Genomic DNA, 22,844 nt, shown 5'->3' with positions numbered 1-22,844 from the left:
AGGCTTTAGTGCTTCATCTTTCCAGACTGAAAAACTATAAGGATTGTATATGTGAGATCAGACAGGGAAACATTTTGTTGTATCTGCGGTTGCTCTGTAAGATCACTGAACCTATTGACGATAAAAAAGAAAACTGAGGTGCCTTCAGTCTTTATAACAGCCAGCAGGAGGAAATAAATCTGACTGTATGGAAACTTATGAGAAAATGATCCTTTTTCTCACTTTTTCAATAGTTTCCTCATCAGTTTATGGTTTCAGCCACTTCTTCCAAGCTTAGATATATGAGAGCAGCTCATCTGGGTATTTGTGACTGATGGTAAATACACATACTTAAGTCTTTTCTTATTCAATCAGGATATCCTCTGCACCACCACCCTCACATCCAAAAGTCACCATGCCAAACACGAGGTTTCAAACCAGTATTCCACAAACCAACTGCTGATGTTAAGGGAGGTTCACACTTCGACTCACATTAATTCCCAGCAGGAAGACTGAACAGCAGGAGGGACAGACATGATTTCAAATATCTCTTCAGCCTAGTTAAGGTACTATTTAATGAAGGGAAGAATCTATTGCCATACTCTACCTGCTCTGACTTCATTTCAGAACTTGTCCGAACTTTGATTATGAAAAATACCAAAAGGCTCCACACTGACGGGGAAAGGTGTCCTCACCAGTGGGTGTCTGGGGAGTGGAGTGGTGGCTGAGATGTGGGCGTATGGTGAGAAATATTCATCCACACCCTCTCTCTTTGTTTCCCTCGCCACCTCTCTCGCCCTCGCCGGCGCCCCTTTGAAGACATGAAGATGCTCTCTTCAAAGTCATGTGTTATTGGATTCAGAAAAGGCCAGTGCTTTTAACGTCTGGCAATTACAGCTCTCTCACTCTTGTGTCCAAAAATAAACCGCAGGAGCTTTCAAAGAGGTCCAAATAAACATGTGTGCGAGTGGATGACGGAGTGTGATATCAAACATGTACTGTACACGCCTCCCAACGCTGCACCATTTCATTGAGTGCATCATTAGTGCTCTCTGAAGTGCCTGTTATTATTTTTCTTTCAGTTGGTAAGTGTGTCCGTGGGTAATTGTAGCACAGCCTTCAGTTATAAACTCAAAGCTTGCTATAATTTTTTAAACAACCCTTAAATCCCAAATCTAAACCACACTGCTGCAGGGGAGAGCCAAATGTGCCATAAGATCAGATTTAGATTTAACATTAATACTCTCATCTGCACATCCATCTTTGTATCAGCCGGACTCGTCTCTTTCTGAATACCGACTCCCAGCATCAGTCGTCTTTAAGATGAAAGACTGTTAATAGTTCCTTCCAGAACAAACAGCGGAACGGAAGCTGTGCAGCATTTATTCTCCTGCACTCCCTCCTCCAAATTGCCTTTGATTAAACAACACAGTTTTTACTTGCAAGCTTTAATTGCCTAACTGAGCGAGCAAACTTTATTAGTATAGCACTTTTCAAAACAAAGATGAGCAGGTGCTTCCACAAATGAAGAAGAGGTGAAACGGGATTTACAAGAGACGGATAAAGAATTCGCAAACAGGGAAAAGGTTTTGATTTTTTGGTTACTCATTTCCTGTTTTATTTTGGTAGGTATGTTCTAATGTGTCATGTCATGTTTCCACTTCCTGTCTTTTCTCACTCTTTTGTACACCTGTATTTCATTTCGTTTAGTAGCCCTTGTGTATTTAAGTTTGTGTTTGTTCTCAACTCTTCAATGGTTTGTCTGTGTCTCCTGCGTCTGATCCCTGTGTTCCTGATTTTGTTCTCGATGGCTTTATGGTTCCGCCTCCATTTTGTATGATTCTGCTTATTGCCTTTTTGTTGCCTGCTTTTTTTGTGGCTTGCCTTTTTACTACTTGCATTTTGGACTTTGGTATTTCAATCTCAAAAACTCACATTTTGTTATTCCACCTGCTTGCCTCAGCCTATCTTGTGTCTGGGTCCCATTTTGGATAACGTGAAAAAAAACCAATGCACAGCACATAAAGTTATAAAATCAACAAATAGCGAAAGAGAATAAATGAAAGTTGGCTTCTCTGAGACTTGTACACTAGAAGCTGTTTCAGGGTTGAGGAGCAGCAACAGCAAATATATGATCACGATGATTACAGCAATGATTTATGACGTGATTTGGATTTTGGTCGAGTTTTATTTTGCCGTCTTGATTTGACGTTCCACGTCCTGTCTTTGTCTCTTTCACACCCATTCTCTGCGCACACCTTGTTTTATTTACGGCTGTGTCATTTGTTTTCATTCTGTTTCCCCACGTCAGTCCCGTGTCTCCTGCGTTCTCTGTTCCTGTTTTGTTCCTTGTGTCTCTGTTTTGTTCCTGATGCTCTCTGGCCTTGTATTTGTTGCAGCCCTGCCTGTGTTCCCTTGAGTTTTGTCCTGGTTTGTACTTTACTTTTAGTATTTCTCTTTTGTCTTTTGGATTTTACCTCGCCTGTTTTGTCAGTGTTGCTATCTGCCTTTTGTGTTGCCTGGATTTTGATTTTTGGACAACAGCACACATTATCAAAACTCACTTCTTGTTTCTCGACCTGACGCTGTGTCTGCATTTGGGTCCTCATCGTTTGGAAAGCTGTAACAACTTCACTTGTCTGTATTTGAGATCTTGTATTAGGATTGTTTAAAGCAAAATCTGGATAAATGTCTAAAGACGGTAAACAGACAGACAGTTTGAAAAACTTATTAACTTCTGACCTAACGTGATTCTCTAAAACACTGATTTTATTTGGGTAAAACAGGATCTATGACTACAGTGATATAGTATCTAAATCCTAGAAAAATTATACAACCCAATATGTTTACTAGCACACACACACAGACTCATCATTCATCATTGTTATCATCATCGCTGTAAAGCTGCACTTTGGGACACACGTTTGATGTCTGTTTTGTTACCACATTAAAAATAAGTAGCATGTAAATGTCAGCAGAGCAGTTTTCCTAATTTCACAGATCACGGGTATCCTTAGATGGAAATTTGCTCGAGCAATAAACTTATGTTTATTTCTCCATCATTAACATTGAGGTTTTTTAATTATTTCCATGTGGATTCCTTTCAGGAAGGTTTGCCTCTCTAAAGAAGGGGGAGCCCCTTTCATCAGAACCATTCAACAGTTTAATCAAACACTAGGGAGACTGAGCAAACAAAAAGAAAGTCATTATTTTACACAGTGTGGATGAATTCAATGAATTAACAGACATAAAAAAAAAAAAAAATGCAAAATCTATTCTCAAGATAAATATGACCATTTTTGCAAAACAATTGTGCAGAGAGACTTAAACTTCACATTATCATGTGAATTTAAGAGGGTGAAATCTTTGTCCCCAGTACTCGAAGTCGAGTACAAATAATAACAAAACTGAGCAGTTGTTTTTCTTTTAACAGACTGTTTTCTGCCAGCGCTGTCTCTCTGCTGTGTTTCATCATTCACATGTCTGCTACTTCATGCCACTAGGGACGCTGAAGGAAGCAGGTTGAGACGCTGTGTATAGAGAGTAAGAGGGTCACGAAATCTACGACTGAATTTATGATATTATGCCGCTGCTGAAAACTATGAATTACCTCACAGTTAGCCTGTTGAAGCAAACCACACTTGGTGAAGACTTGGGCATCTTTCACTCATGAGCCCCGATCGTCTCCCCGTCACGTTCACAGTTGTCGCCTCTCAACGCTCGCGACTGCAGCAGAAACCCACAAAGTGTTATTACAACATATGTCACAATGCTAATTGCCTGAATTTCGAGCACTCCTCCGTCACTTCTTTGCTTGCACATATGCTTGACATAAGGGCTTCTTCCCTGCTGTGCTGCCTGAGTGATGTCTGACAATAAAGTGTGGCATTAAAATAAAGTAAACACGAATGACAGACACAGCTAACATGAGGCAACAAGAACAACAAATACACATACAGACGCTACAAAGCTCAGTTATCAGAGTGCAAAAAGGCAAGGAGCAACTTTTCCTTCAAGGAGCGAGAAAACCTGTTATGAGCATGCACACACATCTATGGTTCAGTGGTTGCTGATAGGCTCTTGCAAGACTCTAACTGTGCAGAGGAAGACTTTCTGTCTCTTAGTTATCAGTACTGTAGACAGACTTACTGAGAGAGCAGACTGAGCTGACAAGTTATGGCTTCCCATACCCGGGCTCAAAAACAAAAGTTCATGTTCAATTAAGCTTCAGCAAAACCAGACACTGTCAGTGTTGTATCTACTGAAACCCTAACCCCTTGTCAGCAGGGTGGCTTAGCGAGTAGGAACACAACACTACACTACAGATAGAGGTACAAGGTTCAAGACATTACGTCAGAAGGAGCAATTCTGCTTCAGTCTCCGTGAAGATGACAGCGAATGTTCTCTCTATAGAGCTAGAAAAAGTATTTTCCCCTGGGACTCATGCTGTCTGACATGATCAGTGCTGTAGCTTTATTTTCTGGGAAGATTTCAGGCGATATCCCTGACTGGTTCCGGCATTTTCGGGGGATTTCAACGGTGACATAGTTCAAAAAATGCATCATTCTCAATAGATTTGGGCTGTCCACAAATTCAGACTCTGACACTGACAGTCTTTGTGAAAAGCCTTCATCAATTTAGTGTCATATTGCTTCATCAAAGCTGAGAGCAATATAATTCATCTTTTATCAGTTGTCAATGGATAAAGGTAAGATACCTTGGAGAAGTGAAATCAGCTGGAGTATTCCCCATCTTTTAATGTCAGACTTGAAGGTAACGATGCTGACTGATGTCGAAACAGTGTGCAAGACCTTGGGAAAAGTTACCCTAACTTTGGTGTTCATCATGTTTCACGGAGAAACTTTACAAGGAAACATGGCAACGCTACAGACTGAATGTCTATTTGATCCGTTCGCCACTGTCTATCTCAGGACTTTCCAGTTCCTGGGAGATTGTGAGGAAAGACGAAAACAGACAAGAGAAATGAGATCCTGCCAAAGATATCGATTCACTACAACACGAGAGTCCACCGGAGCCTCGCATCGGGAGCTCCCACATACTGTATGTGTTAAAACACGATGGGTGGGAACTCAATAAGTAGTCATGGAACTTCTTCTCCCTGTCAAATAAAGAATGGGAAAGCCAGATAGATTTTACAGACACTTCCATCAGTTAAGGGGGTGTAGCCATGTAATAGATCTGTCTCGCACCTAATGGCACCTCAGCAATCTATTTACCAATAAAAGGAATCGCAGGTCCATCACAAGACCAATTAACTCATTATACAGTCATCTCCGGCAACAGATGAGATTACACAAAGTTATCTGCGGTGCAAAGTTTCTCTGTGTAGCAAACAGGATTCCATTTAGATAACAGAGGTGGGAACTGTGCTAGTGAGAATGCAAAAAAAACATTTTAGTTTTGCATAAGCTTTTGTGTACACATGTAACATTTGGAGCTATTTTCTAAAGTCTTAAAGTCTTTTAAGTCTTTGAAACCGGTGGAATAGAATGAGCATTTCAAGGGAGAAACACTCGGTTTCAGCAGGCAGCCAGATGGAGAAACTCAAAATGGGTCACGGTAAAGGAATGATTCCCTGGGAAATAGCTCAATGCCCTGAGGGACATAATATACCATAATATAATGACACAGAGACCAGAGATCTAAGCAGCCACGTGAGGGCAAGAGTGAGGGTGTGTTGCAGCGAGTCTCGTGTTAGACGGCCTTCTTATAAACCTGAACTCCAAATGCTTTGCAGGAGGGGAAAAGAAAAAGCATTCAGAGGTTTTCATTGTGTGTCTGGTCGAGTTAGCTGTGATTATCTGACTCTTCTGCTTCAGCACTTCCACCTAATTACAGCATATGAATCAACCAATTAGAAAGAAGTCGGGGAAATAGTTTGTGAGAATATGTCAACAGCTCAAGTAATCCAAACAGACTTTTTATCGTACAACACCTCTCCTCCGAATCTATTGTCGCCATAACCGCAGCTGATGGGTTGTTGCGACTGGGGAGGTTGGAGGTGTTGGCTGTCTTCATCAGTGAAAATCTCTCTGGCTATTCTTTGTTTTATAAACTTCTAAAAAGCTGCAAATATTTCTCAACTCTCACACCTGTCTGCTTATCTGTATTTGAAAGGATGTGGTTTTAAAAATTTAAACAGCACAAATCATCATCATCTCAAAGTCTGAGTCTTATTTTTGCTCAAGCAATGTGAAAGAAAGTCCAGACGAAATGTTGTTTCACGGTCAGTTTGTCAATATTAAATAGTCAAAACTGAGGGATATCCTTGGTTTTCTTTTCTTTTTTATCATTAATTACTATGCCCAGTGTTTAGGTCCAGTCGTGTTTGGATAATCATAGATTCAGGATTTTTGAATGAGTGAGAACAATGTGAAAACCCCATCAGACAAAACTGACATCAAACCAGATTATAGTTATATGTTTAAAACATGTCAGCAGGGGATCTTTTAATATAACTGAGCCCAGTCACATGGCAGCTCCTACCTCAGCCTCATGACTCATTACTCGCGGGTTACTGCAGCATTAACTCATCTCTAATTTATAAAGGCAGAGTATTTTGCTAATTGGCAGCTGTCACTTTAAAACACAAAGATGGTTTCAAAGCAACTGCCCAAGGTGTCCATTTCTCTCGCATGCTACATTGACCATACCAAGGTTGGACAGAGAGAGTGAGTGGCACTTTATGGTCCCTGAAGACAACCTCGGCACACATGGTCACACACAAATGTTCATCAGCAGAGACAGGCATGTCACAGTCTGCCACGTGTCATCAAACATGATGGAGGAACCCGACAGCCTGACCTGAGCGCAGAAGCTCCTGCAAGATGGAAGAAAAATACAACAACCTTCAGCCGGCCTCTCAGAGAGTACCAGCACATTTATCTCACCAGTCCATTACCGTCAGTCAGCACCACCTGGACACAACAAGAGCAGAGGTAAGAATCGTCAAGTATGTGGGTCAGCTGCTTTATCCATTAAAACCATCACAATCTGAGTTGTTGTTGTGGTTTTAATGGTTGACCTTTCTTCTCCTGGTGGGATGGTTGGCTGGAGCTCTGATACAGAGTCAGTTATGTCAAAAGAATAACAATTTAATCATAAGAGGTTGGCAAACAGCAACCAGGGCACCAAATCTGGCCATTTGACTGAAATATTGTGCCTCCTGCTGGAGTCTTGCCTGTCATAGTTAACATTAAAAAGGTTTTATAAAAGTACCTTCTGTAGATAACAAGTGTTACAGCCGTAGTGCTGTGGGTATGTTGGTGTGTGTGGACGCTGTCCTCCCCCCGTCCCTCCAGGTTCCACCCTGGTCCCAATCCTTCACCACAGTGAGTGGTGGATCACTCCTGATCCCCCTCATCAATCTAAGCCAGGGACTAGAGCTTCATATCGAGCAGTGGCAGCATTTGGCCTGCACGCTGATTGCAACCTTGTGCGTGTGTGATCAGTAGAAACTCTGATCTTCAATCTCGACTTCTGGCTTGAATTTAATTCAACTATGTCTGCTGTTTCTGTAATAGGTCCTCTGAGAATACTTTTTTGTTGTTTATATTGAAAATGACTTCTTTATTTTTGGCCCCTACATTTGTTTCTGTCTTCTTGTGAAATTATTTTTTTTTATTCCACACGTCCTCCTGTCAGTTTAGGGAGGTAACACAGGGTAAGGGTTTATGTAAATCCCAGTGAATATGACCTTGTAACATCTACAAACCCACAATTACAAAAGACTTTGGCACTGTGTAAAACAAATGTAATTGTTTTTTAAATCCTTTCTGACAAATACTCAATTGAAAACAGTACAAAGATCAACTTGTTCCAAACAAACTGGAACAAAAACCCTTGTTTGTAAATTGGTAGCAGATGATAGAATCATCACTTGGTCTGTTGTGGGACCCTGGAAATGCTCAGTCGCTCACAAGCGAGGACGGGGCACTGTCCACTTCTTAGAGAAACACGTGACTGTATAAAGGAGATGATCACATGGTCTCAGGAACACTTCATTTCTGTAAATAAACATGTGCTCATTATGGTGATAATGCATTTCCTGCTGCGAAATTAGAAGCATCATTTCTATGAGATAAGGTTGGTTATATTCACCTCAATAATTAATGTAATTAATCTAGAACACAGATTGTTCTCTGCCATTTGGATATCAGCCTGTTAAACTCTAGTAAATACCATACCAATACACCAGCCCTTCAGAGTTAACAGTCTAATCATTTGCTGTAATAAACTGAGATTAACACCTGGTGAACAACACCTAATTATACAAAAACCTTAGGGGGAATGGAAACCCATAAGCTGCAGCAGAGGGAACGTTAAAAGTCTCTTTATGAAGTGACTGTTGTGTTGACGCTACAATACCCTTGTGTACCCTCGTAACATATATGAACCGACTCCTCAAAGAGACGAGACTTGTTGTCACTGCCAAGTTCCCTGAGAGATTAGCCGAAGGGATGACTTCACACCTTGATTATCATCTGTGTACTGTATGCAGAACAATGGACAAGAGTTGATCCTAATTGGTACACTTGTTATGAAGAGCCAGGCCAAATGAAATGAGACAGCATTATACAGGCTTCTGCATAACAATATATATCAATATAATGTGTTGCAAATGTGTTTATCTCTGAAACAACCACACCAGAGTCCTGTGAGAAAAAACAAATTATGTCTGCAAATTTACTTCAGAAAACTAAAGGATGCTATTACAACTTTGTGCACATTGTCTTCAGGTGAGGAAGGATTTAAAAGGAAATGTAACAGTTGTGTACAGAAGAGCAACACAGACCAGGAAGAAGAGAAGACGCCGCACTCCTTCTTTTGGAGGAATTACTTTCACATTGAGGGTTTTTTCATGCGGATGATTAAATTGTCTCAGCACAGTGAATATCTGTTGTTCTAAAGGGTCAAGGATAGACGGTGACAGAGCTAAAATAAGCATCAAGGAACGAGCTGAGTCTTTGAAGTAAATCCACAAGAATTGCAGAACATCAGCATTGAGAACTCTTTTATTTTATTTGTTAGTAACCATTTAAGAGCTGACAATAAATATTTCAAGAGTAGGGAGAGGACTGTGAGTCTCAAACAATAGCTTTAATGATGACAGTTTCTTCATGGATAACCTTTACCTGATCATAGATCTGCTGTGTAACAATCTCAGAAAGAATACGGGCTCAGAGGTTGAGCAGGGATTCACAGACGAAGACAAAAAGACGTAGCACAGAGGATATGCAAATATGTTGGCTTATTCCCAACAGAGCGAGACACACAGTAATAATGAGAGGGGCAGAGAGAGAGACAAGTAGAGCCATGGGCCAAGAGCCGGCTGCCAAACAACAATAAAAAGCACTTGTGTGTGATAGATCAAGCTGTGAGAGGAAGATGAAGGGCATGCTGGGGTCAGATAGATAGAAATCCTCTGTGATCTCCCCCATCTTTCACAAAGACCATCTGTGGCATTACATGGGACACTAAGGGGAGATAGCTGGCACAGAGGGAAGATAGTATATAGAAAGAAAGAGGAGAAACCAAGAAAGAAGGAACTAGACATAGATGGATGATGAGACGATGGGCCTCTGGGTACAGACATGTATAAGACCGCCCACCGCACCTACATTAGAGCAAAACAGCCAGACTGAAAAACACAAAATGACAACAAACTAGGGTTTGGCAATATGGTGAAATTTTGATGCTTACATTAGTCTAACAGCCACATGTTTCCAATATATTCATGGAGATGTGTCGTCAGATCCGACAGGGGACAGTTGCCCTGATTGGAAGTCATTTAAAGGCAGGCGTTAACTCGCTGAACGAGCATGTTACCGAACAGCTCTGACTTGGTCGTTAAAGGGGAACCACTAAAGGTCAACACTGTAAGTAAAGTCAATTTTTGAACATCAGTCTTCACTCGTAATATACTGATGTTCTGACTTCTGATGTTTTGTGTGTCACTGTCCTCATTTTGATTACTATGAGTCTCTAGGAAGTCATTTTTGGCCTCACTGTTGTCGTTTTCCGCTTCTTTGTAGGCAGCCATTGGACAATTCTATGTTGTTATTTTGAATCCCTCTGTAGACATTTTGTGTCTACTTGTACATTTCTTAGTTTATCTTCATTGTCTCCGGTAACCCCTTGACCCCGTGGGCTCCTGGGCCTGCGCTCGGCAGGCCATTCAGTAATCCATCCATGGAACTAGACGGTCTTGCAGGACATCTGGGATGTGGCTAGTTGACCTCTCGAGCTTCTGCCCTGCATGGCTGGCTGAACACACCGCATCCTACCAATTGTGAGAGGGGCTGGAGGTGACGGGAAGGAGTTAGATGGGGTGGGGTATGGTGGGGAAGCCCTGTGCTTGGTGTGAAGCAGGCCTTTCTCACATTAATCACGGTCGGATGGAACACTGAATGAACCCGAGCAGTCGCCCCTCCCTGCTCTTCAAGATGACGGAACGCCATAAACCACTGGGGGCTTTTTAGGTGAACGCTGATTTGACTCGGGAAAGAGTACAAAGCAATATGTGAAAGAATTTTATTTTGGATTAACACACCAATACTTTGAACTGTTTCACTTGTCTACTGAAGCTCGCTGGATTTTACCTTCTTCTAAAAATCAATTAAAGAACAGATTTACCAAACCTTATAAGAGTGTGACGACTGATGAGTATTTAAAAATCTCTCCGCCTCTCCCTGTGTCTCCCTTGCTATGGATCAATAACTCTTTTATACTGTCTATAATTGAAATGCAGGGAGCCTGAGGTGATTTGCTTGGCTTTAATTTCCTTGTTCGTTATGAATACAAATATAAGCCCAAGGATATCAGATCTCCATTCATCTGCAATCACACGCAAACACAGACAAGAATCCCTGCACGTATTAAATAGACATACTTCAGTTGTATACATTCCACATAAGCCTGCATCTTTTAATCTATTGTTTATTATCAAAAGTTTTGTCTTATAGTATAATAACTGTTTAATCTGTAAAAAATATATACATATAAGAAACTCTTACTGTGTGCATGTTTATATAGTCAAATGCAAAGTAACATTTAAAGAAATTCAGATTACAATCATGCAAATAAAATCAACAAATTATCACATTTGAGAAGCTGCAACCTGTATTTATTCATTTACTCTTATTTGTTTGCCATCCCTGCTTTAAATAAAGAATACAACGATTGATCGGTTGTTGCACATACATTTTATGTGAAATAAATAACTAACTGATTAGTTGTAAAGAACATGACACATTGCATTTAAGAGACTTGTAAGCTTTTAAATTTAAGACTAAACTCAAATATAACATTCTCAGTCAACACATTTCTGTACTGAAGCAAATTCAAATCCAGAAAAAGCTTTTACTACGGCTGAGAAATGTGCAGGGTCCTATTTAATAATAGGCATAAAGGCACCACGACTTCCCATTTCCCCCCTCACTGTCGTCGTGCACCTGTACACTTTACCCTCAGAGAAAGGCGAAATTACAGGGGGAAAGAGCGGCAAATGGTGACGGCATGGTAAAATGAGGAGGAAAGAGCAAAAGGAGTGCAGGACCTTGTTAAAAGCGCCTGTGTGACAGCCAAGGAAAGGCTGCAGCTCAGAGTCATTAAATGTGGCTGAAGTTGGAGAGACTGACTCGGAAAAAAAAGAGACGTAGAGACAAAAATAAAGGGTTTCAGATGTGGGTTCTGCAAAATGAGAGCACACTGGCCCGGAAATAGATGAAAAAGTAAGCAAAGGTAACCAACACTGTAGAAGCGTAGAAGATATATGAATGAGACAGAGGATGGAAACCAACAATCAGCTTGTGACATTGAAACTGCAACAATCTATTTAACTAGAGATTTTACTGGATCTCTGAAATTTCCCACTTTTATGTTTAGTCTCATTAGATGAGAAAAGGGCTGCGACCTGCAAATAACATAAAAGATAATAAACGTATGGAGGGAGAATTTCTGCAGCTCACATCACAGCTCGCATGGAGGATGGTTTCAACACTTTTTGTTATGTATGTTTAGAGACAAAGCACACTCATCATGCTCACTGTAAATGTTGGCCAGATGTTAAATTAGCCAGTAAAACAAAGATACACCGCATGTAAATATAAGGGGGAGATATGAAGCAACGGAACAGGATGAAATGCTGAGAGCAAGACAAGCATCACGGTAAGTCAGACAATGTAGGAGACTGATGCAGAACCATGTTGAGTAGACAATCAGCACAGGCGGTTAAAATACAGCAACATAAAATCACATTATAGCACAAAAGGTGCAATAACATAAAAAGGCAAGAAAGAGCCGCCCCTCTGTCTTGGACTGTGTGAGGAAAATCTCACTAAACATCCATCAGTCCAAACTGGTCAATGCTGATAAACAATAAACCAGGATTCTGCTACTACACCTCATGTGCCTCGACTAAAGAGTTTTAAAACACATATTCTCATTTTTTTGTTGTCAGTCATAGAGTTTTCTGTTTCAAAAGACTCAACCAGCCAAATCCAAGCATCGCCCGACTCAAAGCACTTGGACCCGGTGCATTCTGGATGTTTGTTTTCTATCTTTTTGAGCCAAAAGGAATAACACAGGCACTTTATTCTGTTTCCCTGCGCAAGTAGCTAAAATTTCAAAATTATATTCGCATCATTCTGCTGCTTAGACAGTCTCGTTTCATGCACGGGCAGTAAGATATGTTCGTTATGTTCATTTTGCATTAGCAGTAACTCTGAGCTCTGACACAGCAGAGGATCGTGACACTGTGATCAACCAAATGAAATTATGATGAAGGACATGCATCACCTCCTGTGAATCTCTCAAGCTTGTGAGGGCAATGTGAATCTTGCCCAGGAGCGTGGGATTACCACTTTAACATGTCGCAGTAAATCCTCTGAACACATAATCTTGGTCACTTCACTAGTGTTTATCGTTTCCTTATTCAGCTCCTCCAGGGGAGGCTAGTTCTCCACAAAGAAGCACTGAGTTAAACACTGTAAGGTCTGTCAGTGTTCACATTACAGTAAGTACAGTATATAATATGCATTTCAGTTTATATTGTAAAATTTAACCAAGATGATGTGAACAGATATCTGTTGTTTTTCACTCTTTCAGGCTTCACGGTAATCTCACGACTTTTTGACCTCTGTAACATCACAAATATTTTACCTCATTGAGTCTTCAATCATTCAGCTCAGTCACGGACACTGAGTCTGGCAAATAGCACAAATGAATAATTCAACACTTGAAGCAGCCTATCAGAGAAACTAACTCCTCTGGTGTTTGGAGGCCATCTCAGATAGCGGCGTAAATCCAACAGTCGCCACACGTTTAATGAATAAGAGTCGAGATAAAATAGCTCGACAGCCTTTACATTTGGAAATAAGCTTTCTGATCCTTTGAATTCTCCAGGCACGACTCGGGGTTCAACAAAATGTCCAGTTTGATTTCAATGCAGAGGAGTAGCACTGATACAATTCACAAAACATTCAGCTCTCAAAGAGTTTTCTCAGACCGTGACACATTAAAAACATTCCCCAGACACCAAGTACACTCCTCCACCGCCTTTTCTGTGGTGTCAATCAGGTGGGAATTCAGTATTCATTTTCTATTTTGGTGTTCAATGTGTCACTTAATGAACTTCAAATAACTCCTCAACTTGCCGTGTCCCACATTTACCCATTCTTCCTCATATGACTTCACGAAACCTTAAGATCTTCCTCCGCGCTGCTGAAATGAAAGAGGAGAAGACGAAAAATGATCTGGGAACAGAAAAGATGCAATGTTACAGTTGAGGATTTTAATGGTATGAGTAGCTTAATACAAGATGTACTTTGAGATAAACTGCAGCTCAGGTTCAGCGCTTCTACTTTGCCAGGCAATTTTGGTAAAAAGGTAAAGCAGCGTCTCCACTCGCTCGTTACGACGCTAAAAGCCCTGCGTTCCAAAAATAATAATCCTCTTTTAATCCTGACAAAGATTGAGCTGTCTTCACAAGCTTTTGAGTGTTTCAAAATCATCCTATCAAGGAGGGAAATCTAAAACTGAGTGTCTGGGGAGCAAAACACTGCAGGGAAAGGACTCTCATTTGGCTTCAGTTCTCCTATGGCAGCCATGTTCCCCAGGCTGATGGATGAAGGCAGAAACTCATCTCATGACTAATTATTTATCTTCCCTCCAGAACTGTTGTGTCTGGGGGTTGGAAATAACACAACCCTCTGCTCTGACCAAGTCATAAACAAACCAGAATGATGGAGGTGACTCTCCTTCTCAACACTGTAGAGCACGGCTACCACACATACAGCCCACAGACAAAATCTGGTAGGTTATCTTTTCTCTTCCTTACGATGGTTCGGTTGGTTTTTCTGAAATTAATTCTGTTTGATAAATAGTGATATTGTCTTGACTATGAATTTTAATGCGTTCATTGCAGAGCTTTTGCGTTCCAAAACATCATTAATGCCAATTAGCGCTGTCACTTATGATGCTGTGAACACACATCAAAGTACCGCTAACATTAGTGAAACACATTTCTAGTTCTTTTAATGGACAACTTGCATTAAAGCTCGAGCATTAACCAGAATAATAAAAGAAATAATCATTATGAATTATGTGTATCGCAGCTCGCAATAAAAATGACTCCAGATGAGTTTATTTCAGTGAATTGCAGGATAGTCATGAGGATCCTCACAAGATTGACATGAAAAAGCTGTCTGGTTCACCAACGGGTTACCATGCAAAGCACATTATGTTTAACAAATAATGTCAGATTGACTAAACGACTGATTGATGTGACCCCAGCTCCATGACCACCATCCAGCTCTGTTTGTTTTTCATTAACAAGCAAGTTCACTAACATAAGATGATTTCTCTCTGTGATGCAATAAAATGTTTGCGTTTTTCTGGCCTCAACAAATCACACAGTTGGCTCACAAGTTTTCCAAAAGAAATGATTTTCATCAACAAATACTGAAATTAACCAAAACAATTGGAGTCTGGAGGAAGGGATAGAGCGATTATCATACTACTGAACAATAGAATCCTTCCTTCATTTAAAATGAAAAACTATTCTATTCTTAAGGTCACGTTGTCTTGCTGAAACAGTGAGGTGTCTTGCCCCAAATACTGCCTCACTATCTAAATAAGAGCTGCTACAAAAAGTCAGTCAACAAAGACACGATGGGTAACCACTCAAGTCATTTTTCAAACGCAATCTCAGTCACAAATGGAGTTTTTACAGTTCTCACAACAGCAACGATGCTGTATGTGATGCGTGTGGGAGGACTGTGAGGTACTGTGGTAACACTACAAACCTTGTTAAGCATCTGAGATTTAATCACGATACAGAATATGATGAAGTTATGCAAAGTCCTGAGTCCTGTGGCAGGTACAGAGAGAGGGAGAGATTGTAGCTATTGGGAATGTTCATCACTGTCAACTGATCCAACCCTCAAATGTGAAAGTTCGTGTGCTGATGTATCCTCACATTTTCCTGTATCATGGGAACTCCAGCATGCTGTTTTATTGAGCTTCGGTACTGAAATATCATCGATATCAATCTGTGTTTTACTTCGATCAGAAAGGAAATCGGTACGAAACCACGCTCTGCAGAGATGCGTGAGAAAATCTACCGTCTTTCTCTTCATGCAAAAATGCATTCTGAATATCAGTTTATAATAATACAATGTTTCAGCATCTGAAGGCAAATAAAGGTACATCTCTTCACACCGTTTTCTTGGTGTGGCGGAGGTATAAATGTCTGGAAGTCACATGTTTGTTCACAGATTTGTTGCTGTAATAAATCACCCGCAATAAACCAACACATGACTGCCAGGATGTAGATACAATTCAATTTGTCTGACTGTTGAAGCATTACATTAGCTCCACAAGACGTTATCGTTGCACTTTTGCGCCAGAGAAGGATGTAGTCTCTTCTATTACAGTGTAGTCGCTCTATAGGTATCACTTTACAGTTTGGAAAAGGAGGAATGAATACAGAAATCAATAACTCTTTAAAAGAACACATGGCTGGTGAGTTTTGCGTTCAAACTGACTGGAAAAATAGTTTCTCTTGACTCCTTTAGGAGTTAAAGGTTCTCACTGTGTAGTTTTGGACTCAAGAGTGGTTCAACAGTCCTGCCATTGGTGTCACAATATGCAACTGCCCAAAAGGTGGCGCTAACACTTCAAGCTGTGCAGTAATGATCCAGTAAAGGATGAGGAAAAGAAGACTTCTAGCAAGTAAACATGGATTCAAACAATGGTGGATTTGAATGAAGTCTTTGCAAAAGTTTGATGTAGAAAAAAATGCACTCCTCAGGATGCATCCAGACACACAGTTTAGCCTGAAGTCCACGGCTCTGACTGTGGTACAGGTTATCTCTCAGACCACAGGGTGCGCTATAGAGACCGGGATTTACTGCAGGCTTACACTCTGTTTAAAACTAAGCAGACACCTAGCAGGAGGCATTCCATTCTAATAGAGGGAGGTCTGAGTCCTCCAGCACTTTGAGCTCCTCTAATCCCCTATTCATTTATTCAAGGTGAGGGGAGAGAAGAGCTGCTACAAGCGAGAGTCCGGCGGGTCAGAGGAACAGGGCTGAAGGGGGGAAGAAAGCTCTGGTTAAAAGAAGGGAAAGAAAGATGGTAGGAGAAAAGCCCCGACTCTCCCTCTCATCCTCCGATGAACCCATCAGTGGATTCTGCGGAGGAGAAGAAAGGCGCTGGTCCTGGAGCTCCACACAGACCAGGATCAAAGGGAATCCCTATCTGATCCAAATGTCGTTTGAATGTTTAATGGTAGCCAAGACATTGAGGTGAGGCTTGAATAAGATGTGGCTCAAGAGAGCTCTGATCAGAGGTGGCCTGTCATTTTTCAGATCAGAACGTCACATCGGGAAACTTTTTTTTTTTCTGAGAACATAAACTGTACAAATGCATAATTCAAAATACAGAGTATTATATATATATATATATACACATATGATTGGATCTTCAAAGTCCTACTCCCTTTACGTTATGTCTTGATATTGACAGTTGCTGAATTAATAAGCAGCTGCTGAAGCTACTCACATTTACACAGTAAAGACGACAGCAAACACATGGCTGTTGAATAACGGAGCACTGAAATAATGAGATCCAGTGCATACAGCATACGCCTACATACATATATTTACAGACACACAGAGCACAGTGTAACTGACATTCAAAACTGCAGTGAGGCTAATTAATTTGTGTCACTGAAAGGTTAAGTACAATGTATCGCTGTATCTTTTTTTTTTCTTTCATTTATCAACCATTATACGATTTCCATATGCTCACACCTACATTCCTGCTAAAATACCCACATGTGGAAATACATCCAATCGCATACGGATGCTGCTAATGCACAGAAAGCTACATGGATTATTTCAGCTCTGACAAAGCCCTTCACGAATTCAAGGAAGCTTTTGTGTCCCGAGCCGTGTTCCCTCAGCGGAGAGCGCACAGGACGAGTGTATTTATAGTTTTATTATGCAGATGCCATCCGAGCACTCTCATGTGATGCAAATGCACACGCACACACACGCACAAAACACTCATTTAAGAATTTAGCATGTTGTGCTGTCTCAGAGCTTTCATTTCATTTTCTGTATAATGCTTTACATGAAAGGGATTTCTGGAGCATCAACGTTGTGAATACATCAACAAGCGCATAAATACTAAGTGCAAAGAATAATATGAATAATGTACACCTGAAAGAAAAATCTGCTCTTATTGCTCTATATGAGCCTTTGATGTCAAGATGGGGGGACACATTTTATAGCTCTAACTAAACCCTGGTGGATTTGGAAGAAAAGAAAGGCTCTGAACCTGGGTCACTACTGATCTGAGCCTCTAAAGGGTTAACTTGTTCCTGCAGAAGTAGGAAATGGGAGGAGATTCTCCCCCTGACGTCACTGGTGAAAGAGAAACTAACAGCAGCGGAGTACGGAACCACATGTTCTAACTTTTTATTACAGATCTGACAGATTTAAACAACCTACAAATCCGGTAAAGTTGCCATTTATCATGTTTGCGGCCTTTGTATTTAGTGTTTATTAGTGCTTCTCCGTGATTTGATACACAGACAAACTTGAATCTGCATTCACTTTATACTGCTCTAACTTCTTTCATTATTTCACTTTGACTTCCTAGGCATGGCTAGAAAATCTAGTCTAGATTTACCCGAGAATTTCTCTTGTTCCATCTGTCTGGATCTGTTCACTAAGCCGGTGTCGATTCCCTGTGGGCATAACTTCTGTCTGGATTGCGTCACAATGCACTGGAACAACAGCCCTGTATCAAAATGCCCACTGTGTGCAGAGAAATTCACCATAAGACCAGAGCTCCGGGTTAACACATTACTTGATGAAATGGCCACAAAGATCAAGGATTCTATTCAAGAAAAATCTTACAGTCCCCCCGAAGAAGCAGGAAATGGGAACGTGCTCTGTGATATGTGTGAACAAACAGCCGTGATGTCCTGCTTAGTGTGTTTACAGTCTTACTGTAAAAAACATCTGAAGCCTCATCAGACAAAGTCAGCCTTGAAGAAACACAAGCTGATCCACCCGGTCAAGGACCTAGAGAGCAGGTTATGCGAGAAGCATGACGAGCCTTTGGAGCTGTTTTGCCAGGTGGATGAAGTGTTTATATGCACTTCCTGTAAAGACAGCAACCATAAAACGCATACGATACTCAGCCTGGAGGAGGAAGCTCAGATTAGGAAGGACAAGCTGGGAAAACAAAGGGCAGACATGAATCAGCTGATCCGGGCACGTCAGAAGAAAATTCAAGAGGTTCAAAACGCAATGGATGCCAGTGAAAAAACTGCAGAAAACGCTCTGCTTTACAGCGTGCGTGTGATGACTGCTGTGGTGGACTACATCAATAGAAGCAAAGCTGAGCTGACTGAGGTGATCAAGACGAAGCAGGCAGAAACTAAATCAGAAGCAGAAGGCATCATTAAAGAACTGAACAGAGAAATTGTGGAAATAGAGCAGACCAACTTGCAGCTTAATCAGGTCTCACTCAACAGCGACGCCTTCACATTCCTCGAGAATGTCCTCTCTCTGACCATCAATCCGCCACAGGTTAAGGACTGGTCTGATCTGACTCCTAAGAGCAACCAGTTTACTGTGCAGGAAGTCCTGACCAAGCTGGAAAGAACAGTGATGAGAGAAATAAGAATGCTGTGTGATCCCGACTTGAAGGAAATGCAGCGTCATGCTGTGGATGTGACTCTGGATCCTGACACAGCATACCCATCTCTCACTATTTCCGAGGACGGTAAACAAGTCACACTGGGAGACAGAAAGAGGAACCTACCAAACAAACCACAGAGGTTCGATCATGTCCTGAACATCCTTGCAAAGGAGGGTTTCTCCGCCGGAAAGTTTTACTACGAGGTCCAGGTTACAGATAAAACAGAGTGGGATTTAGGAGTCGTACACCAGTCCATCAACCGGAAGGGTGATATAAGAATCAGCCCCAACAATGGATACTGGACTATTTGGCTGAGAAAGGGAAATGAGCTCACAGCAAATGCCGGCCCTGCCATTAGGCTCGATGTCAGGGAGATGCCTCAAAAGGTTGGGGTGTATGTCGATTATGAGAAGGGTCAAGTTTCCTTCTATGACGTGGACGCCAGGGCTCTCATCTTCTCCTTCACCGGATGCAAATTCGCCGAGGTGCTCTTCCCCTTCTTCAGCCCCGGCGCTAATGACAGCAGCAAGAATTCAGCCCCCTTGATCATCACTCCAGTCAAGAACAACGGTTGATTTTTTTGTTTTTGTTTGTGTGAGGGGAAACAAGACAGGATGAGGCATTTGGAGAGAGATCACAATAGTAGAAGGCTGCTTTGTATCTGTGAGACTCCGGCGTGTAATTCTGTTTCTCCCATCCATCAGTGTCAGCACTTTTGTGTCACTCTGTGTCGCCTGTCACAGATCTCAGAAGCTCCATGCTGCCATTGGGACAGCACCACACACACACACACACACAGACACACACAGACACACACAGACACACACACACACACGCACACACACACACACACACGCACACACACGCACACACACACACGCACACACTTTAAATCTTTAAGTTCTGGCCATTAATTTTAATACTTGAAAGTGATTCTTGCCTGCCAACACGGCCGTGGGTCACATAGGATTTAGAAATATTTCATAGCTTTTTTTTTTTGTGCTGCCTGGACTGACATACTGTATATCAGGTTAGTTTGCTTATGACATGATGGATGGATTTGATAGCTATAGCAGGTAGAAATAACCACTGCTGTGTTTAAAAATAATATTCAACCTACATGCCATACGCCTCAGGGCAGCAAATCTCAAGGTGACCCCTCCACTACACAACCTGCAATGGAAAATAATTCAGCACTGCGATGTAAAAATTTAACAGCACACATGAATTGTTAATTAACGTACGCTTATTATTCAGCACTGGATTAGAACTGTTTGCTCTATAATTAATGTTATTCAGTTAAAAGTGTGTAGTTATTGACTGGATGAGTCACAATGCTGGAACCTGTGGGCAAATAATGCAATGTACTCTAATTAAAATAAGCCAAACCTGCACAAGTTCAAATGCAGCAAAGTCTGTGTGATTAAGAGAGGCTTAACCAACTGTTTACTGAGAGGAGCCAATTAAGGCCCATCTGTCAGGTGATGTATATGGTTTTTTTTTTCTTTGGGGGACTGTCAACATGATTGGTGTCAATAAATGCCTCAAACTGAAATATCTTTACATTCAAGTGTTAGAGATTTCTAGCTGTCGCAGTGTTTCTGACGGGAAGAAGTCAGGGAGCGTTGACCAAGTCCACATAGGGAGGAGATCTGGAAGGTTCTCAGTCATCCAGGTTATGGTAAATCTAAATGCTGTGTCATGATACAGGACTTTTGTCATGTTTATAACAACAAACATGTGGTTAAGGTTCATAAATGATCATAGCTCAAGGTCTGTTGGAATCCAGACAAAAACAAACATTTCTTGAGAAAAAAAAAAAAAAAATCACATGTGATGTCCTGCTGATGGGAGCGTTCATACAGGAAACACCTCTACGTACATTTTCTAGTGAGCATGATTAAAAAAGCAAACATTCTGTCAAATCTGAAGGACTTTTTGTAGGGTGCTTTTTTTGAGAATATGTCTGTTTAATGAGATTATTATAATATATAATACATATTATATGTGACATAAAACATATCAAGGAGACAGGAATACTACAACTGGTGGTAACAATGAGATACCTGGCAAATGAGCGTGTGGAGCTGTTGGTAAAGAAATGTTGTATTGTATCGCCGTTATATTTATTAATAACAACCGGTTGTTTTCCTCTGATAATCATATCATGCATTTTTCTGTTTTTGATTATGTTGGACTTTGTACGGTTGCACAGCCAAATCAGTGTTTATTTGAAGAGGTTTCTTTTAGATCTGAAAAACTGTAATGGTCATTGACATTTTATTGCTATTTTGCATGATTGGTATTAAAAGTATGAGAGAAATTATTTAATTTGGAAATGACAGTCCTCCTTCTGTCCACTTTAAGTGTTGGATTTACTGTGAAGTATCTGATGTCCACTGTCTGATGTTTGAGTGAAATGCAGTGAAGTTGATTTTGGATTTCAACCAGCAATCTGCCTGATTTCCTAATCTTGCTCACATGCTTGATAAACTCTCAGAACATTTCTAAGAAATCCTGTCACTAGAAAAAGAAAAAGAAAAAAAAAAACACTGAACGATGAATTACTTCAATATGCAATTAAAGTGCATCTGTCACATCTGTCTGCAGAATAAAAGCAGAAATTGGAGCGTCTCTTGACAGCCTGAGATGCCCACAACATACACTTAGCAATTTTGGAGCCTCCACTCACAAAATAATCCATTACGTTTTTTTTCTCTCCAGGGTAATTTGAAAAATAATACTAATTCTGCCTTTCACAAATGGGGGGATGAGGTTTTAATGATGTGACGCAGATAATTATATGCCATGTCTAAAAACAGGTTATCTGCAAAATGGGGTTAGAAATGTGCAGGTGTGGAATGAATAGAAAGCTTTGGTTCATGTCACACAAACATGGGTTTGTTTTACTGCTCACAGGCAGTGCTGAGAAAATCTATTTATATTTTACTTAAGTAAAGCAGCAGTAACATGTTACATGAGTGGATGAAGCAAGGATTTAGAATTATTAACATCTCAAATCTGCAGTATCAAACTGCATATTACTGCTGATGGATTAGTGTGTAAGCAGCCTTTCCACGGTGGAGCTGAAACGCAATATTAGTGAAATAAACACAGTAGAGTAAAAGTACAACACTCACAAATAGTTACTGAGCTACTAAATGTCAATCAATACAGCTTTTTAAGGCCGATACTGATTATTAGAAATCAAGGAGACTGAAAACTGATGTTTGGGACAGACATTCATTTGCAGTAAATATGAAATTCTTTCTGTCAAAATGTTGAACAACCAGTGATGAATAAATGTAAGTACAATCTACTCAAGTGTTGTTCTTATATACAATGTTGACTTACTTTACCTGAATGTTTCAGTTTTCTGCTACTTCATGCCTCATCTCCACCAAATCTATTTGACAAACATACTTCATAGATTCTCTGCAGATTCAGATCATTCAGTGTTTGTAGGCTATTAATTGTGATGTGTGACCAATCAGATACTGTAGGCGGGACACTGTGTGAGAGGATACTGCACTAGAGCCAAAGTAGCACATTTTTAACTTTAGTTTGTTTTGTCGGCAATCTGACAGAGAAAATGGGTCGAGTCACAGCAGTTTCATTTCCTCACT

At 40.8% G+C, this 22,844-nt stretch overlaps 2 protein-coding genes across 5 annotated transcripts in view; one reads left to right on the top strand and one right to left on the bottom strand.

The window, feature by feature from the left end:
- Window positions 1-22,844, bottom strand: part of LOC119007349 (ecto-NOX disulfide-thiol exchanger 2-like) — a 170,488-nt gene that overhangs the window by 90,442 nt on the left and 57,202 nt on the right. The gene's annotated exons all lie outside the window — the stretch shown is intronic.
- LOC119007350 (E3 ubiquitin-protein ligase TRIM21-like) lies at window positions 17,925-22,537 on the top strand. The gene is made up of 2 exons (XM_037076964.1): window positions 17,925-18,024; window positions 18,169-22,537. Exon 2 carries the CDS (start codon window positions 18,171-18,173, stop codon window positions 19,791-19,793), a length of 1,623 nt encoding a protein of 540 aa, XP_036932859.1. The 5' UTR covers window positions 17,925-18,024; window positions 18,169-18,170; the 3' UTR covers window positions 19,794-22,537.

This window comes from Acanthopagrus latus, chromosome 18 (assembly GCF_904848185.1).
Source record: "Acanthopagrus latus isolate v.2019 chromosome 18, fAcaLat1.1, whole genome shotgun sequence".
Classification (NCBI taxonomy): domain Eukaryota; kingdom Metazoa; phylum Chordata; class Actinopteri; order Spariformes; family Sparidae; genus Acanthopagrus; species Acanthopagrus latus.
Note: the sequence above shows the minus strand (reverse complement) of the source record. Positions and strands in the feature narration are given on the sequence as shown.

Coding starts and splice junctions, on each gene's coding strand:
- LOC119007350 (XM_037076964.1), top strand. CDS start 18,171: ATGGCTAGAAAATCTAGTCTAGATTTACCCGAGAATTTCTCTTGTTCC.